Raw genomic sequence first — 14835 nt, forward strand, 5'->3', positions numbered from 1 at the left:
AGGCCGACCCTTACCTGCTACTCCTATCACTTGTACTGGTTTTGTCCCCGGCGCTCCGGGAGCTGCTCTTCTCATCATTCTCTTTCTTTAATTCCTTCTTAGAAGGGTCACCTTTAACCTGGAAGACATTCATCAGAAAAAGGAAAAGAGAAAGTCCTTACGTTTTGTTTTTTTGGAAAGTCCTTAAGTTTTAAAGTTATTTTTATAATTATACAAAGGATGGTGATGGTACACAATTTGCAAGACATAGAAAATATTATAGGTGAAAACAAGCAAATAAAAATTTACAACTTATTTCTAATCTGCTCCCAAACAGCATCACTATTTTTGAAAGTGAAAATTACTAGCCTCCAAATTAGCTCCGCTTTTGTAAGCAGTTGAGCAAGTTTACCTTTTCAAGAGAAATCATCTGCCCGTGTAATTCGGTGCGATGAAGGTGTGCAGTGCATCTGGAGGCTTCCGTGCTTGAAGACATGGTCACGATGCCGTAGCATTTCGCCCCAGGACTCCGGGCATTCGTAACTACCTTCGCGCTCAGGACCTGTGGGGTTTCAGAAAGTTTTATAGTTGTATGTCGATGCCCCCGTCCAAAGAGATGAGACTTTAAAATGGACATTCAAATTTAAGAATATAATCAGAACGTGTAAATTGAGGATAAAAGACAAGTTCAGGTTATGTGCTATTCTTTTTCATATCTTGCCCCTAGGTACTTAGTTAACATTTAAGAACAACTTAAAATGATTAAAAAGCAATTTAACAACTTTCATTCTTTTTCAAATACATCGTTAATATACAAGTAGCCACATATCAATGACATACTGGTACAATTAATAAAAGAATAATACTCTCAATTGGATTTGGGCTAAAGTTTCCTTACTACATACCCATCACAAGTCTCTTAAAAATAAGGTTATATATCATTTACAAATGAGTGATTAACACTTGCCTACAAAGAGTTTCACACACACAAAAAAAACCCAAAAATCCTAAAAAGGCTTTCGTAGTATGCATTTGTCCCTCTCGGTGCGCTTCAGAGCAACCTGCTCTCAGTGCGACCAGTGGCATCACCGGGGAAGGTTCTATCTGGTCACAGTGAATTTTTCCGGGAAAACAGTTTTGCTTGAACCTTGTTTTTTGTGAGGGTCAATTTAAGGAACAGCACACAGCTGTAAAGCTGACCACAGCTTACACGGACAGAGCTAAGGGGAAAATTCAAGTGTCCGCGTGCTTTTCTCATTTCAAAAAGGTGTATGGTTGATTGATGACAAACCTTCTTCTGGAAGCCATCAGCTTCCTGAATGGATAAAATGTTCATTTGTAAAGCAGTGCATTTGCAGTGCGTTCCACCAGGTCAGGCTGTTGATCAAGCTTTTGTTTAGAGGTTCTGAAAACATTACGTAACAGAGTGGGCAACAAAAAGGCCTGATTTGTGGCAGATGGGAGAATGGTTTTGTCACCACAATACACCTGCTCACGCAGCCATCTCAGTGCCAGTTTTCGACAATAAAAAGCATGCCTCTCTTGCCCCATGCAAATGACCTTGCTTCATGGGACGTTCTTGTTTCCATAAAGGAAGAGGGACATCAAACAGATGAGTTTGAAAAATGTTTCCAAGAACGGAATCACAGATTTGACAAATGTATTAAGTGCAATGGAGAGTCCATTGAAGGTGATATGTTCCAATTTCGGAGGTACCCCCTAATAGAATGAAGCACTTGATCAGGAACTTTAAAGTTGAGTCCATAATCAACAGATACACATAAAAAGCAGTCTATAGACAAAAAATACACCTTCATTCTTGAGAACATATACTCTTAGGATCAGTGCTTTGAATTTATACTAATACAAAAGTGACAAATATCTTTAACTAAATGGGTAGTTAAAACAGACAGTGGGAAATGGGTACACGTGAGTCGAAACAGTAAGCAAACACAATCCAGGGACAAACAGGAAGATCACTGCCATAGTACCCAGAGGAGATAGTGCCCAGATAACCGAGAAGGCTTTACGGTGTGACTGAAAATGGTTGACATTTATCTGAACCCTGGGAAAGACTAAATTGCTCCGCCGAGTTATAATTCTGAAGCCCAAGGCCTTATCATCAAGTGAAATACACTATCATTTAGTTTTAGTCTTGACATTAAAATACTGTTTATACACCTTTAAGAAAAACTAATGAGAAGTGAACAAAAAATATACTATAGCTGGTATTGAGATTACAACCCTCAGTGGTCAGTACCTGATACCTGCAAGAAGCAACTTAATGCTAGGACACCTCTCAAGTTAATGGGAAAGCAAAGCTAAGAACAACACAATCTCCTATATCAGCAGGAAAGCCTTTTCTGACTATCCCATGATGACTATTTACAATACTGATCATTAAGTTAATAAACATCTGAAAGTCTACAATATCTACACATAGCTATAGTAAGTAGATGATGGCACTACCACCGAAGAGGATTTTAAATGTGAAACATATATTAAAATTTAAACAGAAAGCAGGGAGTGCCTGAAGAGATACAGATCCGTTTACCCCCCCAGTTACTATGTGACCATTCTTTGGATGCTTCCTCAGGTCTCCCCTAAATGCCAGCAGTCTCCTTGAACGGTATGCCTTTCTCTTTCTCAGCACTACATCTACCTCCAAAGTCCGTATCAACAGTGTACCTAGCTATTCTACGCTGACAGCATCAGCCTCGGCGTTGTTCTAGACCCCGTACTAGGTGCTGGAAAAACCAAGATGACTGTGATGAACGAAGATTCCATCCTTACCTTACATGGGCTCAAACTATTAAGGTTGGAATTACAAAGATCTTTAGGGGTTAGAATAAGATTTCAGATGATGAATATCACTGCTAATTAATCAATACTTACTAACAATCCTATGAGCTATAAGAAATTAGAAGACAATTATATAATACTGTTTTATATACAATTTCTCTAAAACATTCATCGTTACTAGATTTAAGTTGTCAAACATAGAGATTTCAGTTCAAATAGTTTCTAGAAAGATGGATAAAAAGATAGTAATAAAGTGTTAAAGTACCTTCCCATATTTGCCAAAGAGGTTCTTCAAATCAGCAGCTTTGGTATTAGAAGAAAGTCCACTAACCCAGATATTTTTAGTTGAGCTTCCACCACTTCCACTAGTACTGCTTGCACTTCCTAGAAAAGATTTAATCACAGATGTTAAAGTTCCCTAATCAGAATTTTTGGCCAAGTGACATTATAAAAACTACATTCTTTCAGAACCATAAAATCCTTTCATTTCAGCTATATAATCATACTACCTTACTATATAAGAATCTTATCGTTTTCTACTATTAGAATCACACACAGTAATAGACAATCCAACAATCTGAACACAAGTCTGAGTAGATACTTCTAATTGCAGGAGTTTGAAGTCATAGGATGTAAAAAAAAACAATCACAAGTCACAGACAGTAGCTGTTTCATAATTCGTATTTTCCACTGCGCAGGAATACAGCCAAGCCAGAAGCAGCCATCAAGAATGAAGGGCCTGCTCTGAACCAACCACACCTGTTTGAGGCGGTAAGCCGAGAAACGAGATGGTGGAATAAGGGTAAGGCAGACTAAGGGATAAACTCGTTTTAATAATTGAAAGGTTAATAACAAAGACTAACCAACCAGCTCATCTTCATTCTCTATTAGAAAAAGGATAAGAGAAAATGGATATTATATGCAGTCAGATAATTCTGGATTCAGTAAAAAGTAGCCTTTAAAGCACAAGATGCAAGATCAGAGATCTCAGAATCCTTCAGAAGAGGAAAATAGTTATGTAAATCGTTCTGTATTTTTTTCTATTCACAAAGTATGCCATTTCTTTTCTTCTCTTTGGCCATTTCTTATGAAACAGGCTTCCCTCATCAATCACCCTTTAAGACTTTCTTCAGAGGGGCTCTTATTCATTTGCCTTTATTTAGAGAACAATTCTTTTTTTTATTAAATACTCTTATTGGGGGCTCTTACATTTCTTATCACAATCCATACATTCATCCTGTCAAGCACATTTGCACATATGCTGCCATCATCCTTTTAAAGCATTCTCTTCCCACTTGAACTCCTAATATCAGCTCCCCATGTTCTCCCCTCCCTCCCTCCCCAGTCCGTCCTCCCACAAGAACCCTTGCTAAGTTGTAGATTATTATTTTCATATAGAGAACAATTTTATCCACTTGTGACAAACCGTATACAAGCAATTAAAAAGTTTACTTATTTAAGTAATTATATGGATTAGGATTAGAATGTTTGGTGTATTAAAAAAAATTACGTGGCAAAGTGTCAACAGTTGAAAACTACAGTATAAACTTAAGGGAAGCAGAAACAACAGATGCCCGGCTCAAATTTTTAGATATTAATAGCTGGTGTTTTTGTAGTCTTAAGAAATGCATTTATCGAAGGACCTGTTTTTATTTTATCAATTGTTAACTTAAAAGTTTTTAAAACTTTTTGTTACTAGTAACTTTTGAACCAAGGTACTTTAAAAAGTACCTAAATAGGAGGGAATATTATTTAATAATAGTAATATGATTATTCTAAATAATATGGAAATTTAAGTAGGTGATATCTAACCAATACTCCTAAATTTCTAAATTTAAAGAGTAACAATAATTTGCTTGCAGCTTATCAATTCCAAAATAGGGAGTATAACTGATTTGCAATTAGTAAATCAACCTATTACGAAAAGTTACAACTATGGAACTAGAGCAACATAATGTAATTAATGAGCCATAAAAAAAACACCTAACAATCTTAGGGACACAAGAGCCATGCTGGGACCTTGTAGCACCTGAATGCTTTTCCCTCACAAGACTTCTTTGGAAATCAAAACCTACATTCCAAGCAGAGATCATGGGGCCCAGATGAAACTAGCTCATGGGCCTCGATATAACCAAAGACTTCTCAAGCGCAAAAACCAGCGAACACTGCAGCCATCTGGAGAATTAAGACTGTACACTGGGCGCATTCGCAGAAGGGCTGGGCATTGGCTTACGGATAAAAACCAACTGTTAGAGAGTGATTTCCTGTTATAAATACATATATTTCAGTACTAGACTCCACACAACCAGTACCATTTTAGAGCACATTTACAGAAAATAATGTGGTGCTGTTTAGTGGCTACACAGGATGCATTTGAAGGTAAAATGCTTCCAAAGTTATATGGTAAGAAAATAAACTTTCCATGATAGCATGCAGTGTGTTTTCCTATTAGTGTTCCTTAGCATACTCACACTAGTCTACAAGTTACATAAAGAATAAGGCTCCGCTCACACTCAGAGAGTCCTGTAAGCTATTAGCTCTATTATTTACACAGAGGGGCATTCAAATTTCTTTTGCCTGTAATTAAATCTTGAAAGAACTACATTTCAAAGGAAACATACCGGTAACTTATTACTATGATGTGTTCCCACTGAAATCAGCAGGGGAAATGTTTACCTTTGTCATCTTTGGATGATGTCTTGCTGTCTTTAGATTCCTTTGAAGAGCTAAAGAAGCAAATCACCAGAAGAAAATTGAAAACAAAAAACACAAGAGCGAAAATCGAACAGCTTGGTATTCACTATATTTGCAACTAGTGCTGTTTATACACATTAACGTTAACGATTCCAAAGTTCTAGGTTAGGTTAGGTTATTAGGATTCTTGGACTGATTTTCCCCAAGACGCCTGAAGATCTATGGTTTCTGACAATTCTATTCAGTGGATATATGGCCATCTTCTCCAGATTTCAGGACTGGGACTTGACTTCATTTTGTGTTCTTAGAACTCATAGTTGCTCATTAACCATCATCACACGGATTTTAAAAAATGAAACACACCAAAAATTGTCAATTTGAAAAAACAAAAAAAAACAAAAAATAAAAACCAACAAAAAACACCCCAAATATATGCTGACAACTCGACAATGCAATCAGTAGGACACACTGCATATTATGAAGATCTTGAATTTTTTTTTAAGTAACTTATGACGGTCAAAAATATTATAGGCAGGATCATAAGATACTAATTACTGTACATGGTCTTGAAGCCACCCCCTTAATGTAGAGTGATCTTATTGAATGCTGGAATTCAGTATCGTAAAGAACTGACATAGAAAAACAAACCTCTTTGCTTGACCAGAGGCCCCAGTAGACGAGGGCCCTTTCTTCAAAGTATCCTTTTCTTTGTCTCCAGATTCTGCTTTCTTAGAACTTTCTCTGGCTTCCTTCTCGACAGGATCACCCTTCACGCAGTCTTCCTTCTTACCATCTTTATGGTTCGCATTCATCTCATAATCCTTGTTTTCCTTCTCCGGGCTCTGTGCAATGGCGTCCTGCCCATCTTTTGGCTTACTTGCTTCAGAATCTGTAATTTTCACATTTTTACCTGTTTCTAGGAGGTCATCACCATCAAAATCCAGAGTAATGGCATCTTCAGCCTGGATTGTGACCGAGATGTTGTCCTCCTCAGCTTCTTTCACTGTCGTCGCATTAGCTTCCGTCTCTTCGTGAGCTGTGTGACCAGCCTCAGCTAGGCTCCCTTCTGAAGGAAGAGGTTTAGATACTTCTTGTGTACCATCACCAGAACCTGCTATATCTAAGAGGATTTAACAGGAATAAATATGGCAAAACAAGAAGTTTAAACAATTTCATATTCATAAGCTAAAATAGGACCTAGAAAATATAAAGCCAGTTATTAGCACTGATGGAAGGTTAGGAGGAGGGAAAAAAAAACCCAAAAAACAAAAAAAAAACCCACAAGGGTATTATCTAACATAAACAATCCTTTACCCAGGATCACTTAATCTTCGTGGGGAAAATGATCTCTACATATAAATATCAAACAATAATAGTGAGAAAATGTTTCCATCCTGATGATACCAGTTCTTCATTTCTGGTTACAAGTTAGCGGCATATGGGAAATGTTTCCCTCCTTGGGATAGTGGCCAATGTGCAGATTTGATATTCAATGTTCAAAACATCTTCAAATTTAACCCTTGTGACCTTCAGAACTCCCATGGTGACTTCTTGAAAGGTCACAGTCTGAGGCTATCAATCAGTCTTCAACGTATTTCACAGGGCCCCATCCCTTTGGCTCTTCTTAGTCAATTCTTGGGCAGTCTCACGTCATAAGGGAAACGGCTCCGGAGGCTCCAAAGACGGTCTGGCTCTATGACATTCAGGAGATTGGTGGTTTCCAGTCTTCATCCAGTCCAGTCAGTCCCATAATTATTATTTTCACACGTCTTGCATTCCCCCAAAATGGAAAAACTTCAGGAATGTGTGTTTTCAGTCAGTAGCTTTACTTCATTATTGCTTCTAGGCTTTTTATTCTGCCTTGCTTAAAACCCTGCTCCAAGTTCTTTCTAGCCCAAATAGGGAGAATCCTTTGACTTCTGTCCAAGAACTCTTCCCTAACCTCAGACTGACAGCACGTATTGCTCCTGGAGCCAGTGCAATTGTACCGGATGAGAAAGCTCTCCTAAACTACTTACACATGCAGAGACTGCATGGAAGTTTCTCTAAGCAGCACACAAATGTCTGCTTCCGGTGATCCACCATTTTTAGGACTAGTTGTAAAATTCATGATGTGTCACACACTAAGACTCCAAATAAGCAGGTATGAGTTACTGAAGTGCCAGTCTAAAGTATGTGATCAACTTACCGTTTGCTAGAAATTATTTTGAAGAACAAAATTAATATTGATTAACTAAAAAATGACTGTCCACTACAGTAACTGATATGTACTTTTAAGTTAGAATATAATCTGGTGTTAAAAATATTAAAACTAATTAAAAAATAAAATCAAGATGCTAACTTAAATTACTACCGTGATAAATTTGAAAGTAAACCTATTTCAAAAATAAGATTTCAAATAAGGAATGCTTTATTTTGACATGGTTTACTATTTTTCTAAAGGCCAGTCATGTTAAACTCCACTTAGTATCACACATACCTTTCTCATTTTCTTCTTCCTCACCATCCTGAAATTCAAAGAATAATTACATGTAAAATGGATTCACATAAAGCAGGATTTTACTAATAGCACAGATTCAAGTTCTATTGATGAGAACTTAATGATATTAACCAGTTTTATGTAACAAACACAGAGAATATTCTAATCAGAACCACCAGAGAATCCATTGAAAGAAATAAGGCACCTGGCTAGTATGTACTCTTTTTTTTGTGTATGTGTGTGTGTCTTATTTATTTATTACTGTTTTGTGTTTGTCTTTTTAAAGGTGCAATTTTAATGTACGGTATATACTCCAGTATAAGCCAACCCAACTATCAACCAATCATTTTATTGGGGCTTGCACAACTCTTACCAAGTATGTACTATTTTAAACAAGGTAAATCTCATTGACTAGGCCAACAGTAAACTGAATTTATCTGTATCCAGTATTCAAAATTAGTTACATGACCGAAATCCTATTTATTTCAAATAGCTAACAAATACAAAGAATTATTTCATTATTTAAAGGTACTGAAGATAGCACCAACCTGTAGACACACACCATATTTAAGGACTTGAATGCTTCATATAAAAACAAAAGAAAATGTACTTATTTTTAGGTAGCAGTAGCACAAAAGTAACAAGGATGACCACAAGCGTGGGCAGTGTCAAAGTATTCATTCTTTTTATCTGTTAAAAATGAATTCCTAGCTGATATCTAACACTACAGATACATATAAAATTTGGTTTTTTAAATTTTAAAACAGTTCATATCTCAGCCCAATTAAAAATTATCCATGTGCTAGCTTGAAAACAGAAAGACTATCTCAAGGGAAAATCTCTTATTTATTCTACCAAGCAAATACTGCAAAACTGATTGAAGTAATCACACTAAAAATAGGCTTAACATTTTCCCAAATAGAACATCATAAAAAATAAATGCTTGCATTATGTCAATAACTTAATTTTTTTTTAAAGAATATCTTTATAAGAACTTTGAAAATGAAGGCTGAGTAGATTATTTTTAAGTCAAGGGGTTGTGAAGCTACTACATGCAAAGTCTCAAACCAGCAGTTCTCAAACTTGAGTATGTATCAGCAGCCCCTGGAGGGCTTATTAAAATAGACTGCCTGTGTCTCATTCTGGAGGTATAAAATTGCATCTGACAAATAGCATTTTTAACAAGTTTCCAGGTGATATCAATGCTTGCCAATCTTATTTGCTGATCATTTTTATTTTACAGTATGATTTGAAATCCCTTAAAAAGCATGTATTCCTTTAAAACATCCAGTGTTTTATCATGTGCTCAAAATTACATTTGAGTAAACAAGCGGCCATCTAGCTGAGAAGCAACAAAGCCCACAAAGAAGAAGCACATCAGCCTGTGTGATCATGAGGTGTCAATGGGATCAGGTATCAAGGAACAAAATAATCTTATCATTGTGAATGAGGGGGTAGTGCAGATTGGGGACCCAAAGCCCATCTGTGGGCAACTGGACATCCCCTTACAGAAAGGTTGCAGGGAGGAGACAAGCCAGTCAGGGCTCAGTGTAGCAAAGATGAAACATACAACTTTCCTCTAGTTCCTAAATGCTTCCTCCCGCAACTATCATGATCCTAATTCTACCTTACAAATCCGGTTAGACTGTACACTGGTACAGATAGGAACTGGAAACACAGGGAATCCAGGACAGATGAGCCCCTCAGGACCAGTGGTGAGAGTGGTGATGCTGGGAGGGTGGTACGAGGTAGGGTAGAAAGGGGGAACCGATTACAAGGATCTACATAAAACTTCCTCTCTGGGGGACGGACAACAGAAAAGTGGGTCAAGGGAAACATCAGATAGTGTCAGATAGGACAAAATAATAGTAATTTATAAATTTTCAAGGATTCCTGAAGGAGGGGAGAACAGGGAGGGAGGGGGAAAATTGAGGAGCTGATACTAAGGGCTCAAGTAGAAAGCAAATGTTTTGAGAATGATGATGGCAACAAATGTACAAACGGGCCCCCAATAAAATGATTTTTTAATAACAGTTGAATAGCTATCATATTCCTCAAAATTCTCTTAAAATGATCTGTTGGTTTTGAGTCAACCGTTGTCCACAGTGAAAGTATCATAAATGAAACAAAGCACTACAAAAATACTAAGCTGCAAAAGCATAGGAAGTGAAATGGCCCAAAACACGTGACTCAATGAAGATAATATAAATCCTACTACATATGTAAGTTCATTCTATTATACTAAGAACCTTTTACTAAACTGGTGTACTGTTACATTTCTAGGTGACCACATTTCAAAAGGAAAAGGCTTTAACTTGGGTGGGGTGGTAGGCAGTGACAGTAGGGGAAGAATGAGCAATGCTCAAATTATCAAGAAACCCCTGGCTTCCCAATTCTCTTTAGTTTAGTAATTTATTTCGGTAGGATAAATAAACTGGGACATCTTTAGCTTTTACTTGAAAGCAGAACTAATGAACTTAATAAAACTTGCCTCTCCTGTATCTACCTGTGATGCCAACAACACACTACTTCCAAATTATTCTTTCAGAGATACAATGTTGATCGCTCAAGGGAAAAAAAATCAAAATTAATTGATACTTGAAAAGTAGTATTTAATAGTACGATGTAAAAGTCAAAATACTTTCTGCTCTAGCCCTGATAATTAGAAATATTACTTCTAGCTGTTAGTAAAGTTTATCTTATTTTGTTCACAAATTTTAAATTATTCATTAGGCAGTTCTTCAAAGTAATGGTTACCCTCGGCTTGTTACACATACCAAGATGCCCCTAGGAAAAAGGGTCTGACCCAGCTTATAGGAAACAAAATGGATTACAATGCGAATGAAGCACACAAAAAAACTTGGGTTAGTAGAAAATATGAACCACATATGAGTGTGTACTTGTTTTAACAACTGAGAAGTTGGTTTTACTAACTGAGAAGTTGTAGGTTCAACTCCACCCAGTGGCACCTCAGAAGAAAGGCCTGGTCTACTTGCGAACAATCAGCCATTGCACACCCTATGAAGTACAGTTCTACCAAGACACACATGGGATTACCTCGAGTCAGAAAAGACTCAACAGTAACTGGTTTCTGTATGTATACTAAATACAGGCCTATTAATTTAAACCTAAAAGTGTGTGCAATAGAGACACAAACTCAGAAATACAATGAAGACTAACAGGATATTTTTCCTGTCTAAATAGTATATGTACACACATTTGATATGTAACTTACTCGAGATTAGGCCCCCCTGCATTCAAACATTATTTTCTTTAGAATGAGGCAGATAGTAAATATGTAAGATTATCTGTTTAAGCTAATCACTAATTTAAAGTTAAATTGGTAAAGCATTCCTTGAAATTAAGCACCTCAAAGTTTATCTCGAAAACTGTACCTCATGTAGGTCTACAAGGAAAATACTCGATATAAAATAGGTATTCGTATTTATCTTTATAGTGCAATCTACAACCTTTAGTGAAATGCCAAATGAAATAAAAAGGTACTCTATTTTTCTCCCCAAGAGCCAATGTATAGCTTCAGCAGCATTTCAAAGGCAAGAGAGCAGCAAAAAAAAAAAAAGGGCATTAGGCTTGAAGCAATCAGCTAAGCTGCCTTATCAACAGCAGACTCTAAACTTGAGGAGTAAACACTATGCAGAGCAATGAAGCCCTGGTGGTATAGCGGTTACATGTTGCGCTATGATCTGCATAGTCAGCAGTTCAAAACCACAAGCCAGTAGGTGTCACTGTGAGTCAGCACTAATTCTATGGCAATGACAAAAATTCTGTTACACATAAGAAAATAATTAAAGCAGAAATTGAACTCTGTAAATAAGCATGCTTTTAAAGGCAAACTATTTGATACATGTTATATAAAAATATTTTCTACATATATGGGACAACAGTAATTTTCTGCACATATATACCCTAACACAGCAACTAACCTTACAGGTTTTTTTAATCCTTTTTGAGTATTAACTTTTTAAAACAAGGCTTTGAAAACAGTATCACTACTTTTAAATTATCTTGTGCTAAAAATAAAATAAAAACAAGAGAATGTAAAAATTGATCATCAAGAAGACCAATCATTTAAAGTTTTTATTCTGGAAATGATAGGAACCTCATTTTAATAACTACCAATTATATTTGTAGCAACCAAAACTTCAGCTGCCAAAAGTTTAAGTATATATTACATATATTTCAGTATTAAATTGAAGGCAGTTTCTGAAGAAATACAAATTAAAATAGGATTCCTTTTTCAAGGCCCCCCCCCCAATGTCTAGGTTCACAGGACTAAATGCAAACTTACTTGAGCTGTGAGAAAGGTATCATCTTCACCTTCTTGAGCTCCAATTTCCTAAATAAAAAGGTATACAATAACTTTGCTTTACAAGGTGTCTGGAAGTTATCAAAATGCTTTTATGCTTATGCCCAATTATGATTTCCTTCATGTTCTGTAGATTTTCTATAAGTCCTAAGTCAATGCTCAATATTCCAGACTACATTCTTTGTGTCAATGTAAAACATTGCTCACAAGGCTAGGGAATTAGATGACTATCTTTCTTGAACCCCTCATTGATTACGTTAGGTAAAACGGAATTTATGTTTTAAACATAAATATTAACAGTACTAACACTACTCCATCAATTTTCTTGAGATGTACTACAGCCCTGTAAAGGGCAAATGGTCTATTTTGCTCCAAGAAAATACAAGTCGTCCCTCCGAGGGGGATTGCTTCCAGGATCCTCACTGTAACGCAAATCAACAGATGTCTCTTAAATACAATGGCACAGTATTGCCATACAACCTACGCCCACCATCCCATAGACTCTCTCAATGACTTCTGGTACCATGCAATGTGAATGGTATGTAACTAGCACTTGCCACTTCCTCTCATCCTTTGAGGGATTGCTGATATTTAATCGCCCCACTGCCCGTCAATAATATCTTTGTGATCCCCAGTGGTTTAGCTGGTAGACTCTGGGGATGCAGCACCCATGAAAACGGAGGGTCGACTGTATTTGAAAAATTATATGCTTTAAAATTAAGCTTTAAAAAGCAATTTCCCCACCCTCGATATCAAAATAATGGAAAATGAAAGTAACAGCGTGTACCTACTAAAGTAACAGGAATAAGGAGGGGGCACTACCACCAGGTAAGGCTGGCAAGGCCACAGTGAAACTGTTACATGCATCCATAATGGAGCGGGGATTGAGGTAACTTAAAATTTGATTGTCTGTAATTTTAAAAGTGGCTATTAGGCATATAAAAATAGTCTAATAACTGTAATGTAGCATATAAGGAATTGTAAAGTAATTATGGTAGGTTATGTGAATAGAAAATAAATAGCAACTTACGGTGTAGTACCCATGCCAAAATATAAATAATGGAAGATAAGCAAAACTTCGAACCGTTACCTTAGGTGGTAGAATTTTGAGTGATTTATAAATAACTTTAAAAACAAATTTTCTCTAAAATTCTGAGGGCTTCCAATTGAATTAGAAAAAATACTCTACTTATTTAAAAACTTAAATTTATGTGGGTCATGTTTAAAAACTGGCTAAAGACCTGACTTTCGATGTCCTCTTTTTCTACATCTTGTACTGCTTCTGCCTCTATTAATTCTTGAGCACTCTTGTTCTCTTCCGCAGACAGTAACTCCTTGGAATGCACACTTTCTTCCTCATTTTCTCCAACTTCTTCAGAGTCCTTTAATTCGTCATTTCCATCCTGCTCATGTGCCTCTTGACTCTCCAATTCACATTCCTTTTAATGGTAAGAAAATTTGGTACAACTAGAGGCAAAGTAGTGTAGGTTGTCCACCAAATGTTTTCGGTAATTTACATCTCTAAATGTTTTATATTTTATCATACTTTGCTATTATTCCCATAGCTAAAGTTCAATCATTTTATTATTTTACATATTAACTGTGTCTATAAACCATGCATCTGAGTTCCCAAATCTCACATTGAAAATATCCATAATTGAATTGCTACTGAACATGCTCTTTACATCTAGTGATTTATGTTCACCAAGCCATATTCTATGTAGGAACTGTGATGGTAATATGGCTTCAAAGAAATCATCTAATTTTGCTGTGTGCCTTAGTTTAACTTCAAAGACCTTGGGAATCTTACCTATTAAACATAAAGTTTACTTCTCCTTTAAAAGGAATTCCCAACTGTTATACTGATGTCTTTTCTTGAAAAACATGCAAAAAATTAAATTTTTGTTTTAAAGTTGGGACTCTTATTGTGCCACAAATGCCAACCAGGCAGGTAAACACGGGTTGGGCGTGGATTCGGAAAGCAAGGGCTGCGTGCCTCTTAAACTTATGGACACATGTTACTTCAGGACACAGAAAGAATAGTGGCAATCTGCAGAGAAAGGGCTCAAAGCAATGAACACTCCTTTCTTTTCTAGTCTTCAAGTACAGCTAGCGAATTTAAGAAAAGGTTTCTGGTTACAGGAGGAAAAGCAAGGGCATAACAATTAATTACTCACAGTTGAATTGCACTGAAAGAAAAGGAAAGACACACAGGGTCCATCTTTGGAAAGGCAGGCTTAGCCACCAACCTCACCATAGTGGGAGTGGTGGGAAGGAATGTCATATGTGTAGATCAAACAGGCAGTTGTAAAATGATAGAATAGATATGAAACAAAAACAAGACAAAACAAAACAAGGTCACCAAGGTCAAACCACCTATTTTGAAGTGTCAAATTTATCCCTTTTCCTTACTTATCCTTAGAACAGGGGTTCTCAACTTTCCTACTGCCACAACCCTTTAGTACAGCTCTTCATGTTGTGGTGACCCCCAACCATAAAATTATTTTCGTTGCTACTTCACAACTGTAATTTTCCTGCTCTTATGAATCAGGTG

At 36.6% G+C, this 14835-nt stretch overlaps 1 protein-coding gene across 2 annotated transcripts in view; it reads right to left on the minus strand.

The window, feature by feature from the left end:
* SLTM (SAFB like transcription modulator) overlaps positions 1-14835 on the minus strand; it is a 40393-nt gene that overhangs the window by 10645 nt on the left and 14913 nt on the right. The window contains exons 4-11 of one of the 2 annotated variants that reach the window (XM_075530595.1): positions 13523-13720; positions 12264-12311; positions 7955-7982; positions 6124-6541; positions 5458-5507; positions 3047-3165; positions 392-541; positions 15-118 (exon numbers count right to left, since the gene is read on the minus strand). In XM_075530595.1, coding sequence (XP_075386710.1) covers positions 15-118; positions 392-541; positions 3047-3165; positions 5458-5507; positions 6124-6541; positions 7955-7982; positions 12264-12311; positions 13523-13720 — 1115 coding nt within the window. Of the gene's footprint in view, positions 1-14; positions 119-391; positions 542-3046; positions 3166-5457; positions 5508-6123; positions 6596-7954; positions 7983-12263; positions 12312-13522; positions 13721-14835 lie in introns of both variants that reach the window. The other variant, XM_075530594.1, reaches the window with a different exon arrangement.

Source organism: Tenrec ecaudatus, chromosome 14, assembly GCF_050624435.1.
Source record: "Tenrec ecaudatus isolate mTenEca1 chromosome 14, mTenEca1.hap1, whole genome shotgun sequence".
NCBI classification, from domain to species: domain Eukaryota; kingdom Metazoa; phylum Chordata; class Mammalia; order Afrosoricida; family Tenrecidae; genus Tenrec; species Tenrec ecaudatus.